General features: G+C 36.3%; 1 protein-coding gene across 1 annotated transcript in view; it reads right to left on the reverse strand.

Annotated features, from left to right (window-relative positions):
- Positions 1–333: 333 nt before the first annotated feature.
- The window catches only part of LOC150107877 (GPI inositol-deacylase-like), a 301,804-nt gene continuing 281,505 nt past the window's right edge, over positions 334–20,632 (reverse strand). Inside the window, exon 13 of the mRNA XM_090415403.1 lies at positions 334–3,081. Within this exon, the coding sequence (XP_090271529.1) occupies positions 2,907–3,081 (175 nt within the window). The 3' untranslated portion in view covers positions 334–2,906. The remainder of the gene's footprint in view (positions 3,082–20,632) is intronic.

Below are 20,632 nucleotides of genomic sequence, written 5' to 3' on the forward strand. Positions count from 1 at the left end.
TTCCATTTCGACGACTGGTCGCGGTTCGTAGGCGCGCCGAAACAAGTTTGCGATTAGTCACGTGACACTCTGGCACATCAGCCTGTATACGACATCTATCAACCTCTTTTGTTAATACAGACAGCAACATTTCTTTATTCCACAGAAATTAATATTGTGATGAGTGGTTTCGCGACAGTAAAATTAGTCTTATTACTTATTGAACAGCCCTCGTGTGTGTATATGTATGTGTGTGTGTGTATATATATATATATATATATATATATATATACATAATCTACATAACTAAGCCAAAAATGAGCTCATGTGTGAAATTAAATAACTTCTGGCCAATTGCTTTCTTTTCATTCAAATGAATTAAAGTAATATTTATTCAAAATCCTGAATTAAAGTGAAAAAATAAATAAAATACATAAATTGGCAGTTTTATGATGCTTATTTACAGAACAATTACATCATAAAAATATAGCAAAGAAACAAACTAAATTCCATTATGCACATTTTTCTTACATTACAAAAGAAAACTGAATGACCAAATAACTATTCAGTTTAAGGTTAAGAATGCATTATATAAATATGCATCCTACAGTAATGTTCTTCCTAAAACCTGTCAACTTGTCTCTTGATACATGAAGTCTAATTATTTTATAAAGAGAAAGATAAAATTTTGCCAAAAAAATAGGTACAAAAAAAAGAAAAAACATCTTTGAGAAGCATATACATATATAAATACAGAATGGTTGGGTGACACTTAACCTGTCTGACATTTTGTGACTTCTTTTTTTTTTTTTTTATGTTGTTCCATGTGTTAGCACTGGGAATGGGTAGTGAATTGGAAAGAAGAAATTTGTTCACATGTGATACGAAGACTTATTTTTATTACGGGCACTCCAAGGAGGTCCTTAGACTCATCGAGGGAGGCCCGAAACATCATATCAATAACAACTATTCAGCATTCACACAGTATCTATCATACTTTGCTTTGAACTCATTTACAGTCATGGCACCCACAACAAACTTTTGCAGCTTATTGCACTCATTCACCATTCTCCAAGTAAAAAACTTAGTTCTAACGCCCTTGCTCAGTTTCCATGGATGGCCCCAAAGATAAGAAGTTACTGTTCCTCTTTATAAAGTCTTGATATGAATGCACCTCGATTACTGTGCTCAGGTATAGTCACCGGGTTTCTTGGGGATGAGTAAGTGGTAGAGAGGATCCAGAGGCAAGTGCTCAAAATAGTGAGTGGTCTGTGGAACTCTTTTTATGAGAATAGATTGAGAGTTTGTGCATTGCATAAGTAGGTTGAGAGAAGGGCATGAGGATCATATCTTTCACTTAGAGTGCTGAATGAATGGAATGGATTGCCTGAGTCAGTTGTGAGTGCTTTGTCTGTTAACCATTTCAAGAGGTATGATAGTTATTGTACTGATAGTCTGAGTCTCCCACGATGAGTCTTAGAACTCCACGGTGACTGTGCAATAATAATCTACACCATGAGTATTATACCTACAGTGAAATGATATCAACTGTTCACAGTGAAGTGATGTGGAGATCCTACATCTTTATTAACTACTGTCAACCCCAGTTTTCAGTATCATTAGCAAACAAGTGAATATTTCCAGTCAAATCATTCTCAATATCATTAATGTAAACAGCTTTGACCCAAGTACAGAGCTCTGGGCATGCTACTCATCACCTGCCTTCCCCTTGCTTCTACTCTACCATATACCCTTCCTTAATGTTTCTCTATTAGCCATCTCTCATTCATGTCAGATATTTGTCAGTATCTGTCAGATATTTTTGCAATGTCCAGTGCAACCATTTTCTTTAATCAATACTAACTGTCACTTCATTATAGAAAGTGAATAAATTATTACAGCAAAGACAGTTGTTCACAAAGTCATCTGTCTCCCTTCTCTTCACTACCAAATAGTATCATATTCTTATTAACTCATTTCTGGATGTTGCCCTTATCCAACATTTCCAATATGCTAACCACTATTGCCAAGATTGTCTGATTTGTTATAATTTGTTACCTCCAGATATCTTGGAGCTGCCTTTGCACAATGAAATATATTACCAACCATTTTATAACTAAGGTTGACAGCATCTTGTTTACCTCAAGTAAGGCAAATGAATGTGACAAAATTTATATCATACATTATTTTAGTGATTCCTTTAACAGTCTAACAGTTTAGTTCAGAAACTTGACATCACATATACAAGGCAGCATTATTTTATCAGTTGTTGCAGTTTTTTTATAGTTTATCATTATCATATTTTATATTTATATTCTGATTTTTATAAAAATCAATATATTTCTTAGAAAAGTTATCTAATAAGCGACAGTCAATTACTTTATGAAATTGCTTCAAATTTCTAATAGTAAAGAATGCCAAAATGTTTATTCTACTGCAATATAAAAATTTTTTAAATGGGAGTAACTCATCCCAATAAAAATGTACTATAACTTCAAAGATTTCAAATATCAGCAAATATAATTAATGCTGGAGGCCTGCAAATAGTACAAAAATAAATTTCAAAATGAAACCTTTATATACTTTCAAGCACTTTTGCATTAAACAACAGTACAGCACACTACAATAAACTGATTATGATACAATCTTAATACAATACAAAGATCAGCTAATTCAGCATTTTTTAAAGACAGTATTAAACACACAAGAGATGAATTCATGATCCACCTTCCACTTACATGAAAATTGTAAATTAATGTTACTGTTACCCGTATATAATTAGATTTTCTCTCTCTGTCACACACATACATTTTCATACATACATTCCAAACATATTTGGATTTAAAATTCATATTTAAATAAAAAAGGAATTATAACATGAAGGAAAGAATATTATACACTAATAAATAATGTGACATTCATGCTGCTTAATCTTGTTTCTCAGAAACTGTTTGATGAAATAAAGCAGCCACCTGTTGAGCAGCCAGTACAACAAAAGCAGCAGCAATAAAATACACAATATGATACAGTGCAACCATTCCATATATAACAGTGAGCACAGCTATGCAGTGAATTAATTGTGAAACAGTTCTGTAATATACCCTGAAAAGAAATTATAATAATCAGTGTGTATAAAAGCAACTTTTAGATATTTATAATACATATCCATTTAATAATCCTAACATTATGTGTAATTATAAAAATATTAATTTTTTTAAAAAACTAAATTTAGAAAAAAATCAGACTAGATAATTGAAATACAGATGCAATTATTATTTATAATTTGCAGCAAAAAAAAAAAAAAAAATAATAATAATCAAAAATAAGCCAAAATCACTGCTATTTTCAGCGATTCGAGTTTTCAAAATATCTTAGTTGCATATGGCATTTGTATTCGTGTTTACAGACATAGATACCTAACTGATAACTGATTAATCTTAAAAAAAAAAAAAAAAAACTACTTTAGAAAATGTATTTAAATACTTTTGGCATATTCCATCACATGGCCAGAGTGATAATGTGATGAAACATATTGTGGTCATTCTGAATGACAATGTATTTATGCACACAAAATCTTTTGAAAAAAAATATGTTGTACTATTAAATTAGTCACATAAGAGTCTGCATACTGAGCTTTAAAATAAAAACTATACTTCTATCTATATAAATATTTTCCTAAGGCAAAGAAAAGCAATAAGTTTTCTCTGTGATTTTTACTTCAACACAAATGCAAACAAATGTTCACAATGTATGAATCTTCTCGTGAGCATCTAACTACAATACATTAATTCCCTTTTTAAAAATAATAAAACACGAAAGTTAATCACTAGGTTGGGATCATATGAAACTACCTCAAATCCTTGCAACGAATTCAGAAATACAACAGACATGAACTCTTCTCTCCAGGAAGGCTGGTTATAAGTCCATGATCCACTTGATATTACAGGGATGTCAAAAACAAATCCTTGATGTACATACAACCATTTAAGTGCATCACAGATTTGAATGTGAGAAGCTCTTATAAAGCAGAATCAAAGAAGTAAATGGTGTGGGCTATGCTGAGTAATATTTTAACTACTGTTCTGTGACAGATGATGTACTAAATAAGGTCAAATGTAGGTTTCTATCAGTTAAACACATTACTGAAATATGGATTTCACACACTCAACATGCAGCTGATCTCCAAACCATGGTAAGGTTTGGAAAATCTTGTGTGGTAGTTCTTCACATCTCCAGGCATTTCAATGGATCTAGTATACAGACTTGCTCAAAAAAACCTACCATCTTATAGCGTCTTTTACATTTTGTAACAGGTTTTCCAGCCAGATTCCTCTCATTACATTTCCCTATACCATGCAAGAGTACCCTTCCTCTGTAGTGTACAATTATTCCACGTTTGGCATAAATAATAAATGACATAAACTCTTTATCGGTATACCATTCCTGAATGAGGGAAGAATAACTTAGTAAACTTCAATGCTACGAAATATAGTAGTCTTATTTCTCACAAGCAAGATCACATTTTACATACCTTTGATAATACCCAGATTTCTAAATAAGATCTGATTTCTCTTCTTGGACTGGCTTACTCATTTAGCCTTTCCTGAAAAAACATTTCATTCATAGCTTTTTTCTCCTCCAAAAAATTGTGGCACGCTTTTCTGCTCTAGGTCCTACCTCTCACTTATACAACTATATAAATCCCAAATCTGTCCACATATTTGGCAGAAGAAAAAAAAAAAAAAGGTTTTAAAAATTGTCTGATGTTATACAGTAGTGGACAATCTTATTATCTGATGAGACCCTCTCTCACATATGTGCATTAATTTTCTAACAGCACTGAATTTCTATTTTGTCTCTCTACTATGGGTATTTTCATGGACAATGTTCTACTGAACTGACTACCATAGTCAGTTCAGTTTATATTAAGGCTATAAGAAAGTGAACATCTGCAGACCAACATATGTTTACTGCAGCCACAAGGCTACCATACCATTTTTCTTTGGTTATTGTGGTTTGATATTAAAAAAAAAAAAAAAAAAAAAAAAAAAAAGCTGTTTCCTCCCTATAAACCATTAGACTGAATCTTGAAAATTGAATTTATGGGATTTAGGTTATGAGGACAGATTGTGAGTATGTGGATTACAGACTCTGGTTAACAGGAGAAAGAGGGGGGGAAGTGATATGACAGAGGTCTATAAACATTTGAATGGGTGTTATAGGATATCATCTGATGAAATTTTTCATCATATGGAAGGTGGGGAACACGGGAGCATCCATGGAAGTTAAATTTGTTCACAGTCCAGAAAGGAGTAAGAGTTAGATTCTTCTCTCACAGAGCAGTGAGGGAGTAAGACAGTTTGCCTTTAGGGGGTAGTGAGTGCATCTAGTGTGAATGAATTTAAGTAAAGGTATGACAGCTGGTCTGGGTGATTTATAGCTTCCACCGATGAGTCCTGGACTCCCTGGAAGTCTTAGACAATAATAATAATAATCTGGATGCTGATTACAGTTGACTCTACCGCAGTAAATACCATTATAACATATTTGATCAATATAGTGTTAGTGGATAAGGAGTTAAAGTTTAGGGAGTACATAGCAAAAGTTGCTAATCATCATCCTCACTTGGTTACTGAAGAATACGTTGATGAGCAGAGACAGGCAAGTTATTATTCCTCTTTATCCAATCTAACAGGCGGCACTGCTAACACACCACCTGTTAGATTGGATGAAAGAAGATGGATGCAATGAGTGATGCGAGCTGTTAATAGAAGATAATTAGTAATAGTAAGGAAAGACATTATTGTGTTTATTTTGTGAAAATACTGGTATTTAAGTTTCTGCTACGAGAACTGAATTTTGAGTTTCATTACCAGTCTTAGCCCTCCCCCATTTAAATACCATGTTATTCGTAACCTAGTTAAAGATTTTGTAGCTTGTTATATGTGCAGTATGCACATATATCCATTATTTAGAATGTGGCAGATGCAAGGCAAAAAAAAAAAAAAACTGTATGTGTGAATGAAATGCAGGCAGTGGGAGGTGCTGAGAGATACGAATGTCTCATCTCAGGATTTAGTGGCAGCAGAGATAGTGCTTTGGAAATGGACAATTTTCAGTTTGTGGATGCCAGTAGTGTGTTGGAGGATGAAGACAATACTAAAGACATATACGGATTTTGTCCCCCTCTGCAGACACTCATGATTATGGCCATCAATCAATCCATCTCCGTCCACTAAACTACCCAGGGCTAAATGGGATTGAGTATAAAATTCCACAAATTCTAATTGTAAAAGTGAGTGCGATATGTAACTTTACACCCTCGTCCACGGGACAGTTTATTTGTTTTAAAATTCTATTACAGGTTGACCAGTTTCGGCACCCGGTAGGGTAACCATAAAACATGTGTTCTGTCTATTGCAGCAATAAAACGTGTTCCTGTTTTTGGTTAATCTTTTTCTGCTTTGTGGCAAAAATGTTCATTACTGTTGTGAACAGTGACCAGTTTGTTTGCCTTGTGTTTAGTGAGTCACTGAGTGAAGTGTGAATTGTAAATAGATTTGCAAACAATAGACGAAGAATTCAATTCTTATACGATATGTGATTATTGAAATAATTATTAAAAATTTACTGATGTAATTATTTGTCTCCAAGCTTCCCCCCCCCCCCCCCACCCAGGAAATTTTCTGTGGATGTCCATGGAGATAATTGTGTGTGTGTGAATGGCAATTGAGAGCGGAATGTGTGGAGAGAGAAACAGAACTTCTGAGAAAGGAGATGGAAGGAATAAAGACTGAGTTGAGGAGGAAGAATGAAGAACTTAGGATGATAGAGAGGTTGGCTACTGTGAGAGGAACAAGAGTAGGTGTAAGAAAACAGTAGCAGACAGCAAGGGAGAAGAAGGCAAGAGAAAAGGAGAGACAGCAGTGAAAGAGAAGAAATTGCAGAAAGATGAGAGAGTGTGGAAGCAAAGGATAGAGAGGTGAGAGGGAGGAAGGAGAGAAAGAGGTTGATGTTAAATATAGTGCAGCAGAAATGTGTCTCAGAAAACGACAACCATGTTATAAATAATTATTTTAATTTTGTGATATTTCCATCTTCATATTAAGGTCATCATCTGGAGTATACACGTATATATACAGAGACAAGTTATATTACATTTCACACAGTATGCTAAAGAGATAATGATTTTATCAGTTGAACTCACCATTATTTTTGATCAGGATTATTTTCACTATTAACCCACCCAATTGCTAACTTTTACATAGAATATTTTGAGCAATGTGCTCTAGATTCCTCTCCTTTAAAATCCAAAGTCTGGCTTAGATACATTGAAAATGTTTTCGATATCTGGCCCGATAGCCGCCAGACATTAGACACTTCCCTCAGCCACCTAAACAAACAAAACAATAGCATAAGAGGGTGGTCTGAAAAGTTCTTGGAGTTGACCATAGATGGAAACACTATCGGCAAGATTTTTTTTCCTAAGTTGGTACATCTGTCATAAGCATCCATGTGAAATCGCAAGTCATTCTAAGTAGTTTGTTTTATACAGCTCTTTGAATCAGAAGTGTTGTCTGTATCCCTTAAAATGGATACAACTGAGTATCGTGCGGTTATAAAATTCTTTGTAAAAAAAAGGTTTAACTCCAAAAGAAATTCATTTGAAGTTCATAAACGTTTATGGGCACTCTTCTCCTTTGTTTTCGACAATTGAGAAATGGCCTGCCGAGTTTAAATGTGGGCCGTACCAGCCTTCAAGAAGATCCACGTGAAGGATGTCCAAAAAGTGTAACAACATCAGAAATCATTGATCAACTGCAATGGTATTGGATGACCGGTGAGTCAAAGTGTGTGAAATTGCTGAGACTATAGGCATTTCAATAGAATCTGTAGGATATATTTTGGATGAAGAATTGCAAATGAAAAAGCTTTGCGCAAGATGGGTGCCACGCGTGCTCACAGCGGATCAAAAATTCAGATTCAGATAACCGTGTAAGCCTAAAAGAAAGGATTCATGTTAATTTAGGACATCAGTTTTATTGTAATAAAACTATGTATACGAAAGAATGTTTCTCTGATGTTGTCTCTCATCACTGTATCTCTCTCTGTGTGTGTGTGTGTGTGTGTGTGTGTGTGTGTGTGTGTGTGTGTGTGTGTCAGTGAGGAATTCTCCATGCTTGCTGTGCAAGCTCATTAATTGAGAAAGAAGTAATATTTATTTGTTAATAAATGCATGCATTTATAAGCATTCCATTTAGGCTTTTATTTTTGTAGAAGGAGACGTTTTAAGCTCGTGCAGCAATAATTGAGCGTTGCATTGTGCATCGAAGGTCGACGCTAGTCAAGCTACCTTGACTTGCACGGTTGTGGGAGCATCCAGGTCCTCGCTTCAGAACTGTGATTTCATGTGCACACAGCCATTTCAGCTCCCTCCACATCATCTCACCCTGTTGCTTAAATACGGGCCATACGCAGTCAAAGTAGCTCTAGCCAGTGAGCTTCAGCCGGTCTTTACAAGTGTGAGTGTTGCTTGCGAAAATTAAGTTACAACCAACTTTTTATGACAATGTTATTGACCAGTTCATAAAGAACTGTAAAGTAGAATTTGTATTCAAGTAGCTAAATTGAAAAAGATAGAATATCATTTGTAAAATAAATGTTGTATTTGTATGATTAAATGTACATAAATTTCTAAATACAGGTAACCCTCATGTGGTTTTGATATAACGCCGTCTAAAATTGTAGTAACCCTTGTTGAACGCAGTACTTATACAACACAGTCTACAAATTGCAGTAACCCTTTATCTTTTCATATGTTTTTCACCTTGTTTTTTAACTTAAAAATCAAATTTTATCTTCGTTAAATTTGTGTCTGCCTGTATCCCGCATGTAATTATAAGTAGCGAATTTATATTAGGGAAAATACCCTTTAGCATGCATGTACCTCAATTGTTTACCGTATAAAATGTTTATTTGAAAATTGTCCTCATTTCTGCCAGGAAAGTGCATTAAAAATCATGTGTGTTCATTTCAAGCTGAGCACTTTATTTTCTGGCGAGTTACATACAATACGTAATGCTTGCTTTTTTGTGTCAAAAATTATTTTTATAGTAACAGCCACAAATTGCAACGAAAGGGAAAAACCAACATTGAAAACAAAATTAATTTCTCTCGAAGAAAAATATTCAAAATCTTGGATCGGTTGAAAAATGGAAAAAACCAGGAGTTTTTGCAGAGACTTTGAATTTACATGAATCAACAATTCGAACAATCAAACAAAATGAACATAAAATCCGAGAAAGTGTTTATTACTGGGTCAACGATAAGTGCAAAGTGCGTTGCTCGTGTACACAATATTCTAATGATGAAATCTCTAATGATTTCGATAGAAGATTGTACCTCAAAAGAAAATTCTTCCTAGAATGGAAATCTTATTAAACAAAAAACTATCAAAGTTTATAAATATTTATAGTGCAGACCAGGTGTTCAATGCGAATGAATCTGGGTTATATTGGAAAAAAGTGCAAAAAACCACATATATTTCGAAAAATGAAAGATTAGCTCCTGGATTCAAAGTTTCCAAAGATAGAATTACTCTACTGTTTTGTAGTAACGCATCAGGTGATTACACGACAAAACCAGTGTTTATTAAATAATCCTCAAATCCTCATGCTATGAAAGATTAAAATATGCACTCTTTTAATCTTTCTTTTTAATTTTTTTTATTTAATTTTTTTTTTAATATGCATTATGTGCAATGAAGTTTAAGTACAATTTGTAATTTTTATACTATGTACTTTTTGTTTCATAGTTTTGTTTTCTTAACTTACATGAATTACCTGAATTAAATAAAAATATTTTTTTTGTTGGATATGTCACTGTTGTTTATATAATTTAAAAAAAAATAATAAAAACGATTTCGGAACATAACCCTACTTTTTCTATGTGATCTGAGACTCGCATAACGCGATGGCATTTCTGTGGAACCTAACATTCGCATTATATGAGGGTTACCTGTACATAGTTTTAAATGGTCAGTAATTCATTACTCCGCTAATCAGACTTCAATCACACCTCTCATTCCCTGAATTATAACAAGAGCAAGCACGAATTTCAAGACCAGCATTCGCCCCTGGTATGTATTATTATTATTATTATTACGTGGCACTTCCAGGGAGTAAAAAGACTCATCGAGGGAGGGCACCTACTCTACAGCTCTCCATCTCCATCCCTCAATTCACCAACTAGCGAATTGCAACTATCATCATCTACACCAGCAACATCTACTGCCCAACACCACCACTAGTATTTCTACAGACAATCACAAGCATCCATGCCCAAGGCGGGATTCGAACTCGCAGCTTTACGACTGTGGAGTGCATATGCTAACCACTCGGCCAACATACATGGGTGTGTATACTCCAGATGATGACCTTAATATGTAGGTTGAAATGTCGGGAAATGAAAATAATTATTTCTAACACAGTTGTAGAGTCCATAATTTGTCTAAAATGAATGCTGATCACCATGTAACACTAAAGGAAAGGAGTGTCTGAGAAAAGATAGTGAGCGTTTTGCCCTGGTATGATAATGTGGAGTGGAGGAGAAGAGCAATGATGATGATGGAACGATAGTGAGAATGTGCAGGAAAAGGGGTCTGATATGTGTGGATGTGTCGAATACATTTGAATGTAGAAAGATGCAGGCATTTGAAAAACCTGTTGTTTTCTGGGCAAGTGAATGTGTCGGAACAGGGAAACTAGAATTGCACATTGGAGGAATGGCCTCCTGAGGATAGTGGCTTGAGAAATGAGGGCTACTCACTATATTACAGAGCCAAGTGGAGTATGAGGGGAGTAATAATGGATATACGAAGTCTGGCAATACACTGGCTTTTCTGTATACAAATGCTAGGAGCATTAGTAATCAGCAGAAGGAGTTTGTAGCATTGATTTACTGTCTTTCCAAAGGTGGTTGTATCAGTGAACCTCAGTGGAAATAACACTAATGGCTTTGAGAGTATATGGTGTCAGATGGATAGGAGAAGATATTTAGTGGGATTTTGCTAAAGACCAGGGAATACATATGGTGATGAGCAGGAAATGTTTAGATGTAGGTTTCTGTGGTTAAGCAGTTCTGCAGGTAGTTTTTGGTATTAAGACCACGTATTAATATAAAGAATTATTAAAAATAAACAATTAAAAAACCCGACAAGTTTTGTTCATTGTAAGACATATCATCAGGAGTAATGGTATATAAAGGTTTAATACAACAAAAGCTTATTGACAATTAATTACACATTAGATGTTTTTTTTATAACTTCACAACTGTCAAATAATTGAGAAACCTGAATACAAATGATATATTTGTTACTGAATGTGTGTTGGAACATAGCTAGTTGATGCCACATTCTGTGGCTAACGTGCGCTATATCCAGGGTCCGAGGCAGTTAAATTTTTGAATGAAGGAGACCACATTTTTATTGCAGCTTCTTTAAATTTCCTTGTGAAACAGTTGTTATAAATATATCTCATATGACGTTTGTCTGTTGCCAGAGTACTTGATGGCCAGTAGTGGCTGTGTGGAATGCCTGATTTGTGCTCCCTTCTTTTTTTTTTCTCGACATCTTTTACATGCTCAGACATGCGGATCTCTCCCGATTTTATGAAAAATTTCAAAACAAATGCATTAAAAATCTATCAAAAAAGACGAAAAGTTTCGTCATATTACGTAGATGATATTTTCGTCATTTAGTCGGGAATGGTAGATGAGCTGATTGCTTTTAAAGATTATCTAAACAATTTGCATCCAAATATAAAATTCACTATTGAACTAGAACAGCACAAAAAATTACCTTTCCTTGATATCCTTACTGAAGTAAATGAAGAGGAAAAAAGGTTATCCTTCTCTGTATATAGAAAACCCACCATAATGGGAATATTTTTAAATGCTTCACACCACCACCATCCATTGCAAAAAATAGGCATAATTAAAATTTTGAGAGACAGAGCATACAATATATCTAGCACGCCGATGAAGAGAAATGAAGAATTACAATACCTGGCACAGAACTTCGCACTTAATGGTTTTGAACCCAAGACAATCAAAGAAATTCTTAATACAGCTCCTGCAACTCCCTTACTTAAACAAGATTTCAAGAATACAATCACATTGCCATACATCAAAAATGTCATGGGCAAATTGGCTATGTTGCTCTGCAAGTACAACATAAAAGTGGCTTTTCTACCTTTACAAAAATATCAAGATTCCTACATCCATCAAAACTGCCATATCATCCCATGAAAAAACCAGGCATCTATGAGATTCATTGCTCTTGTGGTATTTGTTATGTATTCCAGGCATGAAGGTCGGGAGAGATCCTCATGTCTGAGCATGTAAAAGATGTTGAAAAAAGAAGGGAGCACAAATTAGGCTTAGCATTCCATGTCGCCACTACTAGCCTACATCGAACTATCCACGTCTCGTGAAAGTAACCTGCGATCACCAATAAACACAACCAAATTTATAACAGCGATAAACAACAAGCTAAAGGACACTTGCCCCCAGTCGCTCATAAGTGCTCACCCTGATTTAACCTTTGCTCAGAGAGAACAAAGACACCAACTCCGAAAACAACTAGAAGAAAAACGCCAAAATGGAGACAACAGTTGGGTAATAGACTACAAACAATCCAAACTAATACAAAAACCAAATGACGCCAGTAGCCACCAAGAACACCAGCATGCAGGCACTGCATAGGAAACGTGCAGGACCCTTGGGGTCAAATCCATGCCTTACAGAACCTTGCATATCCACTTCACCAACATCCGTGGCCTCAACTCTAACCACAACAGCATCCACTACCACCTGCAGTCCACCAAACCCCACCTACTCTTTTTAAACGAAACTCAAATCTCACCTTCCCACAGCACTATTCATCTCAACCTTCCTAACTATTTAACTCCCTTCGACCCAAGAGTGGCGTCTGTACATATATCCGCTCTGACATACCCTGGCAGAGAACAACTAGCTTGGAATCGCCCGACTTTGACCTTCTTTGGCTGAAGATATCCCTCCCCCACTCAGTCAAATTCATCTGCTGTCTCTATCGCTCTCCTAACACCACCAATCACTCAGAGCTCTTTCATTTCCTATCCTTAAAAGTTGATTTTCTCCAGTTCCACTCCCCAAACAGTGAAATCATCCTCCTGGGTGATTTCAACGTCCATAACACCAATTGGCTTTCATCTTCCAGTCATACAGATCCTGAAACATTTGCAGTCACTAATGACCTCACGCAAATTGTTCAAAAACCGACCAGAATACCAGATAACCCAAACCACTCCCCAAATACACTAGATCTCTTCCTTACTAATGACCCCTCCAAATATGCAGTGAATGTAGTATGTCTCCTGGGTAATTCTGACCACAACTTAGTGCTTATCTCCTTCCCCATGCAACAACGCCTACACAATTACTCCCACACAAGAGTAGTTTGGCATTATAACAGTGCCAAATGGAACAGTGTCCGAGACTACTATGCTTCATTCCCATGGTTAGACTATTGTTTCCGGTCTTCCAGTCCAGACATATGCACCGAACGCATCACCAAAGTGATCCTCGCTGGCATGAAAGCATATATTCCCCACACTACTCAGACCTGCCGTCCCCTAATTAAACCCTGGTTCTCCAAAAAATGTAACAAGGCAGTACAAATGAAAAATCACTAAATTTATTCACCTATGTGTACCAAAAGTCTCCCTGAATAAGAATCCCCTCTATTCTAAGATATTGGCTGGTGCAGCTTTTAAAAAAATAAATTTTTCAATATCTGAAGAGGGACGGCCCCAGAAAGAAATTAGAGGATTCATTTCTTTTAGCAAGGAATAACCTTTAACAGTCAGGGTAAGCACGTGAGTAAAATTAGGAATCGGCTAGAGATATAGAATTTGCTTTCCTTATAGAATGAACATGTAAGAAGTAATACAGATATTAGTCAGGAAAATTTTGTAAGTCTTGTAGTTATTGTAGAGAGGTAAATTCATAAAGGAAGTAAATTATTATAGGAAAAGTAACGACATAACAATGGACCAGACACAATATCTAACAAAGGTACCCAGCTATTAAGCGATCACCAGTACGGATTCTGCCAAAGCCGTTCAACAGGAGATCTACTCTCATACATCACCCATCACCGGACAAATGCTATGGAGAAATTCGGCGAATCCCAAGTAGTTGCACTTGATATCTCCAAAGCCTTTGACCAAGTCTGGCACAAAGGCTTACTAAGCAAACTCCCATCATTTGGACTGCCTCAGGACTTCTGCAGATAGCCTGCCAGCTTCCTGTCTGGATGTACACTATGTGTGATGGTAGACGGCTCCCTATCCTCTCACCATCCAACTAATGCTGGGGTCCCTCAAGGCTCAGCTCTCTCACTGACCCTCTTCCTTTTATATATCAATGACCTACTTCAGTTGACCTCTAACCCAATACACAGTTTTGCAGATGACAGCACACTACATTCCTTCCTTTCATTTGACAAACCTTACCCTACACAACTCACTTCATCCCATAGAACATCAACCACCACTGCTCTTAATTCCGACCTCCAAGCCATCCTCTGATGGGGGCTCAGACAACCTTGTCAACTTCACCACTAGTAAAACCCAGTTCTGTTTTATTTCTCACAAAAAAGAACCAGTTTCTCCCAGCATTGTTTTCGATAACACTCAAATTCACAGACAAGATGAAATTTCTCTTCTCGGAATTACGTTGACATCAAGCCTCTCCTGGCAGAAACACATCACAACCATTGCATCCTCAACTTCCAAAAAACTAGGTTTTTCTCTTTCGCTCAAGACGCTATTTCACCTCTAAACAGCTGTTAATATTATACAGGTCACAAATACACCCAGCTCTCAAATACTGCTCTCACATCTGGAGTGGGGCTCCAAAAAGCCTCCTCAAAATGCTTGACTCAATACAGAGGAGAGCGATTAGACTAATAAATGACCCATCACTCACCAACTTGCTTCCCCCACTTTCACATAGACGCTTGGTCTCTGCAATCTGTATATTCTATAAATACTTTCACGGGAAAGGTTCATCTGAAACAGCATCAATAATTTCCCCACCCTGTACCAAGCCCATTGGAACACGTACAGCTGCCGCCCAACATCCTTTTACAGTACACCTCAAAACCCACAGAACAAGTTTTTTCTCCTCCTCATTCATCCTGGCTACTGCAGTACTGTGGAACAGTCTTCCCCCTGGTGTATTTCCCAAGGAATACAATATACAGGCATTCAAATCAAATGTAAACAAGTTTCTCCTTTCACAACCCATCACCCATATACGGTACTAACGTACTAGAGGTTGACCAGCCAACCTCCTGTATATGGGCCCAACATGCCCAACAACTAGCTATCAAGTATGCTGGCAACAGACAAACATGTTATATATTGATAACAACTGTGTCACAATGAAATTTAAAGAAGTTGCAGTAATGCTCAGGACCCCTACACAGTGATTGTTTAAAAATCAAGGCTTGATTTTACATCAAGTGTAGTCTGCTTTCATCAAAAATTTAATTGCCTCGGACCATGGATATAGCACGTGTGAGCTACAGAATGTGGCAACAACCAGCAATGTTCCAACACGCATACAGTAAAAAATATATCATTTATATTCGGGGTTTCTCAATTATTTGACAGATGTGAAATTATAAAAAAAAAACCATCTAATGTGTAACTCATTGTCAATAAACTTTTATTGTGTTGAGTGACTAGTACTAGTAGGAGGGAAAAATTAGAATATGAGAGGAGACTAGAACTACAATCCAAGGAGAATCCCAAGGAGTATTTTTTGCTATGTGGCAAGCAGAAGGAAATATTATAGTGGATGGATTATCTTGTCGGGTGGACATGGGAAGAAGTTGACCAAAGCAGATGACATAATTGAACTATTTAGTATTGTTATTATTGCACCATCCATGGAGTCGGCAGACGCATCATGGGAGATTCATTCAACTGACAACATAATTATCATGCTGACTCTTAAAATACCTAACACTTCTTGATTAAAATACCTTTATATACCATTACCTCTGATGATGTAAGTTTACAACGAACGAAACTTGTCAGGTTTTTTAATTGTTTATTTTTAATAAACTCTTTATATTAATATGTTGTCTCAATACTGAAAACTACCTACAGGAAATGTTTAGTCAAATTAGTTTGGCAAGCACAAAGCATGCGATCATTATGGGGGACTTCAACCATAGTGATAGAAACTGGGCAGAGGAGACAACATGCAGTAATAAGAGAACCGAATTTTTGGATTTCTTGAGAGACAACTGTCTTAGTTGCATGTGATGGGAAAAACACAAGGTTCAAGAGTTCTGGATTTGGTCACAGCATCAGAGGATCTGATCATGCCTGAGATCATACTTGCCTCTCATTGGTGAGAGTGACCATGTAGTCCTGACTTGGAGGATGAATAGGCATGAGGAGATATCAAAACAGAAGGAGGTTACATGGAATTATAAGGTAGGTGACTCTCATGGACTGAAACCAGCTTGCAGCAGTATAATGTATGAAACAATTTAAAGGAAGAGGGGTCGCCAGTACATGGGAGATACATAAAAAATTGTTGATAGCAATGCCAGATTGAATACATCGAGTGATGATAAAGCAATAGGGAACTGCAGAAGGAAAAGAGATTATAAAAAGGCACAAAGAGGTGGAGAACAGTTGCATGAGGAATATAATGCTCGGGCTGGGAAAGTGACTAGTACTATAAGGAGGGAAAAATTAGAATATGAGAGGAGACTAGAACTGCAATCCAAGAAGAATCCCAAGGAGTATTTTTCGCTATGTGGCAAGTAGAAGGAAATATTATAGTGGATGGATTATTTTGTTGGGTGGACATGGGAAGCAGTTGACCAAAGCAGATGACATAGTTGAACTATTTAGTATTATTATTATTGCACCATCCATGGAGTCGGCAGACACATCATGGGAGATTCATTCAGCTGACAACATAATTATCATGCTGACTCTTAAAATACCTAACACTTCTTGATTAAAAATTGCAGTAAAAAATCTACTCCTCACACCCCTCTTCACCACACTCTTACATAACTTCTAGGAATGGCCTCTGGATTTTCCCCTCTTGTCTTCTACTCTTTTTATAATCTCATCTGGATTAATCCAATAAAATCCTCTCACTAAATGTCCCTATCATATCACTCTTTTCCTCTATATCCACTAAACTAAGCAATCCACATTTCTTCAACCTCTCTCCATAGCCAGCATTCCAAAGGCCTGATACTGTCTTAGTCACTTGCCTCTGGATCCTCTCCAATATTTCCACATCACACTGAAAACCAGGCAACCAAATTTGAGCAGAATAGTCCATGTGTGGTCTGACCAATATTTTATACAGTGGCACAACCACTTCCTTATCCCTACATGTTAGCGTACTTCTTATCATAGCAGCACTATAATGTGCAGCCTTTGCAACACTAGCAATATGCGCTCTAAACTTCAGTCTACTATCAACCATCACTCCTAAATCTCATCCACTTCCTGCAGTATGCCACTGGCAATAGAGTACACAGCCTTATATTTCTGCATGCAACACCATGCACTTATATTAAAACTACAACTCCAATCCTTTGTCTAAGTCAAAAGTCTATTCACATCTTCCCAAAGGGAATTAACATCAGTAGTACTACTTATAATTCTCCCCAACTTTGCACCATCAGCAAACAACTGGAAAACCCCAGTCAGTCCACATGATATATTGTTTATAAACAAGTTGAACAGCACCAGCTCAAGAACAGAACCTGGGGCAAGCCACTGGTTACCCTCTTTTTTTGAGACACTGCTCCATCATACACAACCTGCTGGTATTGTTCAGAAAACCAATCTATGATCCATCTAACCAACATACTATCTATTCCCATCCTCTGCAGCTTGTACACCAACTTATCATGTGGGAATCTATCAAACTTTTTGCAAAGTCCAAGAATATCACTATATATGATTCTCCCTTATCTAACACATTCATTACCCTATCATAGAATGCAAGTAAATTGTTAAAACAGGACCTAGCCTTTACAAATTCATGCTAACCATAATAAAGAATTCTATGTCCATCAACCCAATCCTGTATTCTATTTCTAACCAATCTCACCAACATCTTTCAATCATTTCATGATCACTTTAGTAGTGTTCCATCCTTGTATTACAGCTTTATTCCTAGAAAGATGAGTGGTGAAGTACTAGAAGTGAATGAAGAGGATGCATTCCAATACCGAGTATATTAAATGTCAATAAAGCAGGATTACTAGATGGAATTTCACCATATGTTTTAAGGGAATATGCTGTAGAACAGACTGCACCATCAATTTGACTGTTTAATGAAAGTCTTGCAATGGGGCAGGTTTCTAAATAGTGGAAGGAGGGTAAGATAGTACCACTGCATAAGGGTGGTGGTAGAATGGACGTATCAAACTACAGGCCTGTGTGCATTTCTTCTGTAGTTGTTAAGAGTTTGGAGAAATTGGTAAGAAATACAGAACTGAGCAGATGAGGGCAATATTATTTAAACAAGCCAGCATGGGTTTGTTAAAAGGTGCTCTTGTTTTAGTAATCTGGTTAGCTTTTATAATAGAGTAACAAGAGCAGTGAATGAAGATAAGGCATACAATGTCCACCCCCACCCCCAAGGCTGACAGGGTACCACATGACCAGCATTTTTAAGTTGCATCATATGGTTCAGATATCAGGTTAGTGGATTGAATTGGTAATTGGCTATCTGATAGATATTAGAGAGTTGTATATGGGGGAGCAGTATCATGGAGTAGGAAGGTTACAAGTGGAGTTCCACAGGGTTCAGTCCTGGGACCATTGCTGTTCAATCTTTATGTCAATGATATTGTCACAGGATGACAAGGAGATGTTCAGTTGTTTGCAGATGATGTGAAGCTTGGATGGTTAGTAATAGTGCTAATATTTTGGCTCTTCAAGAGAATTTGAATAAGCTGAAAAAGTAGGCAAAAGAATTGAGTTTCAGTTTAATGCAACTACATGTATTTTAAAATCTGGGATCCACAGAACAGATGCATCATACTTACTTGGTGGAGTTATATTGGAAGAAGGATGAGGAAGCAAGGGGATCTTGGGATTAATTGTGGATAGAGATTTGAAGTTCTGGGGACATATTGCAAAGGTTGAAGACATCTCAGAGAATTGCAGCAATGTTGTGGAGAACATTGAACACAAGAGATAAAAATGTGCTGATTTTATTGTACAAAGCTTTGATCAGACCACATCTAGATTTCTGTGCTCAGATCTGACAATCAGGATTTGAAGGGGATGATGTAATCTTGGAGAGGGTTCAGAGAAAGATAACAAAAATGATGTCAGGACTGTACAACATTGATTATAAGGATAGACTGATAGCAGGTGTTGAAGGGTTATTATCGTATTAACAATAAGGAGAATTTTCATAAGGTAGAAAAATGGAAAGGAACAAGGACAAGAGGCCCTGGAAACTGGGCATTTGATAGGGTGCCACATGACAAGCTAATTAATTTTAAGTTGCATCATATTTTTATGATGGAAGTGGTGAGTAAAAAGTTAAAAAGTAAGTATTTTTTGCATGGAGAGTGGTAGGAGCATGGAATACATTGCCTGAGAGGGTGGTGAACATGCAAACTGTGGATGATTTTAAGGAGCAGTATGATAGACTTGGTGTTCACTAATGTTGATATTTATGCCACTTTAAGCATATTATTTATGGTCCATTAATAGCCACTGTGCTTATCTGTAGTGTAAGTACACATTAACATAACATAAACAATAGGAGTATCTTTGTATACCATATTTATTTTGATATCAAAGAAAACTCTGATAGGCTGATTCAGTAACTTTTGAGATATTAGCAGTTCATGGCTTTACTTTACATTAGGTATCCATGTGGATACCTAATGGAAAATGTATCATGGATGATGGACATCATTCAAAAAATCATATATCTCACAATGCGTACACAAGCTGTCATATTTTTATTTTTTAAATTGCAATTATCATCAAATTCCTGACATTTACCCTCAAGGGGTGTGCAGGATATGATAGTACATAAAAATCATTAAAAAAAAAAATGACACCTTCAAATTGTAATGGAAATAAAAATTATTTTAATGGTGTAAAATTTTCACCTTATTAATACAATTAGCAGAAGCATTTTAAAAAATGCCTTTCTAAAAAATCGTTTCAACCAGTCCTTTACCAACAAAAAATGTAACAATTTTAGGGTCCCATGTCCCGGTCTCTATGTCTGATGAAGAAACTGCTCTGATTCTTCTTCTTTATGTTAAAGGAATATCTGAACACACTACTAAAGTTCTGAGGCCTCTCAACATTTTGGTATCCTCCTTTCTTCCTATCAGGGAGATCTCCACCTTCCTTTCTTCACCTAAAGACAAGCCTTTTCACTTAACTTCACAATGTCTAGCAGATTGCTTCTGCTGCTTCTCATCATTTGGACAATTAGGTATATTCGCATGGAACTAGATATAAAATTTATATTTTTCCATGAAGACCATAAATCTTATATCTGGTAACCATGAACTTGAGAA

The sequence above is a fragment of the Typopeltis vanoorti genome, chromosome 3 (assembly GCF_054136105.1).
Source record: "Typopeltis vanoorti isolate ZY-2024b chromosome 3, IOZ_Tvanoo_1.0, whole genome shotgun sequence".
Classification (NCBI taxonomy): Eukaryota; Metazoa; Arthropoda; class Arachnida; order Uropygi; family Thelyphonidae; genus Typopeltis; species Typopeltis vanoorti.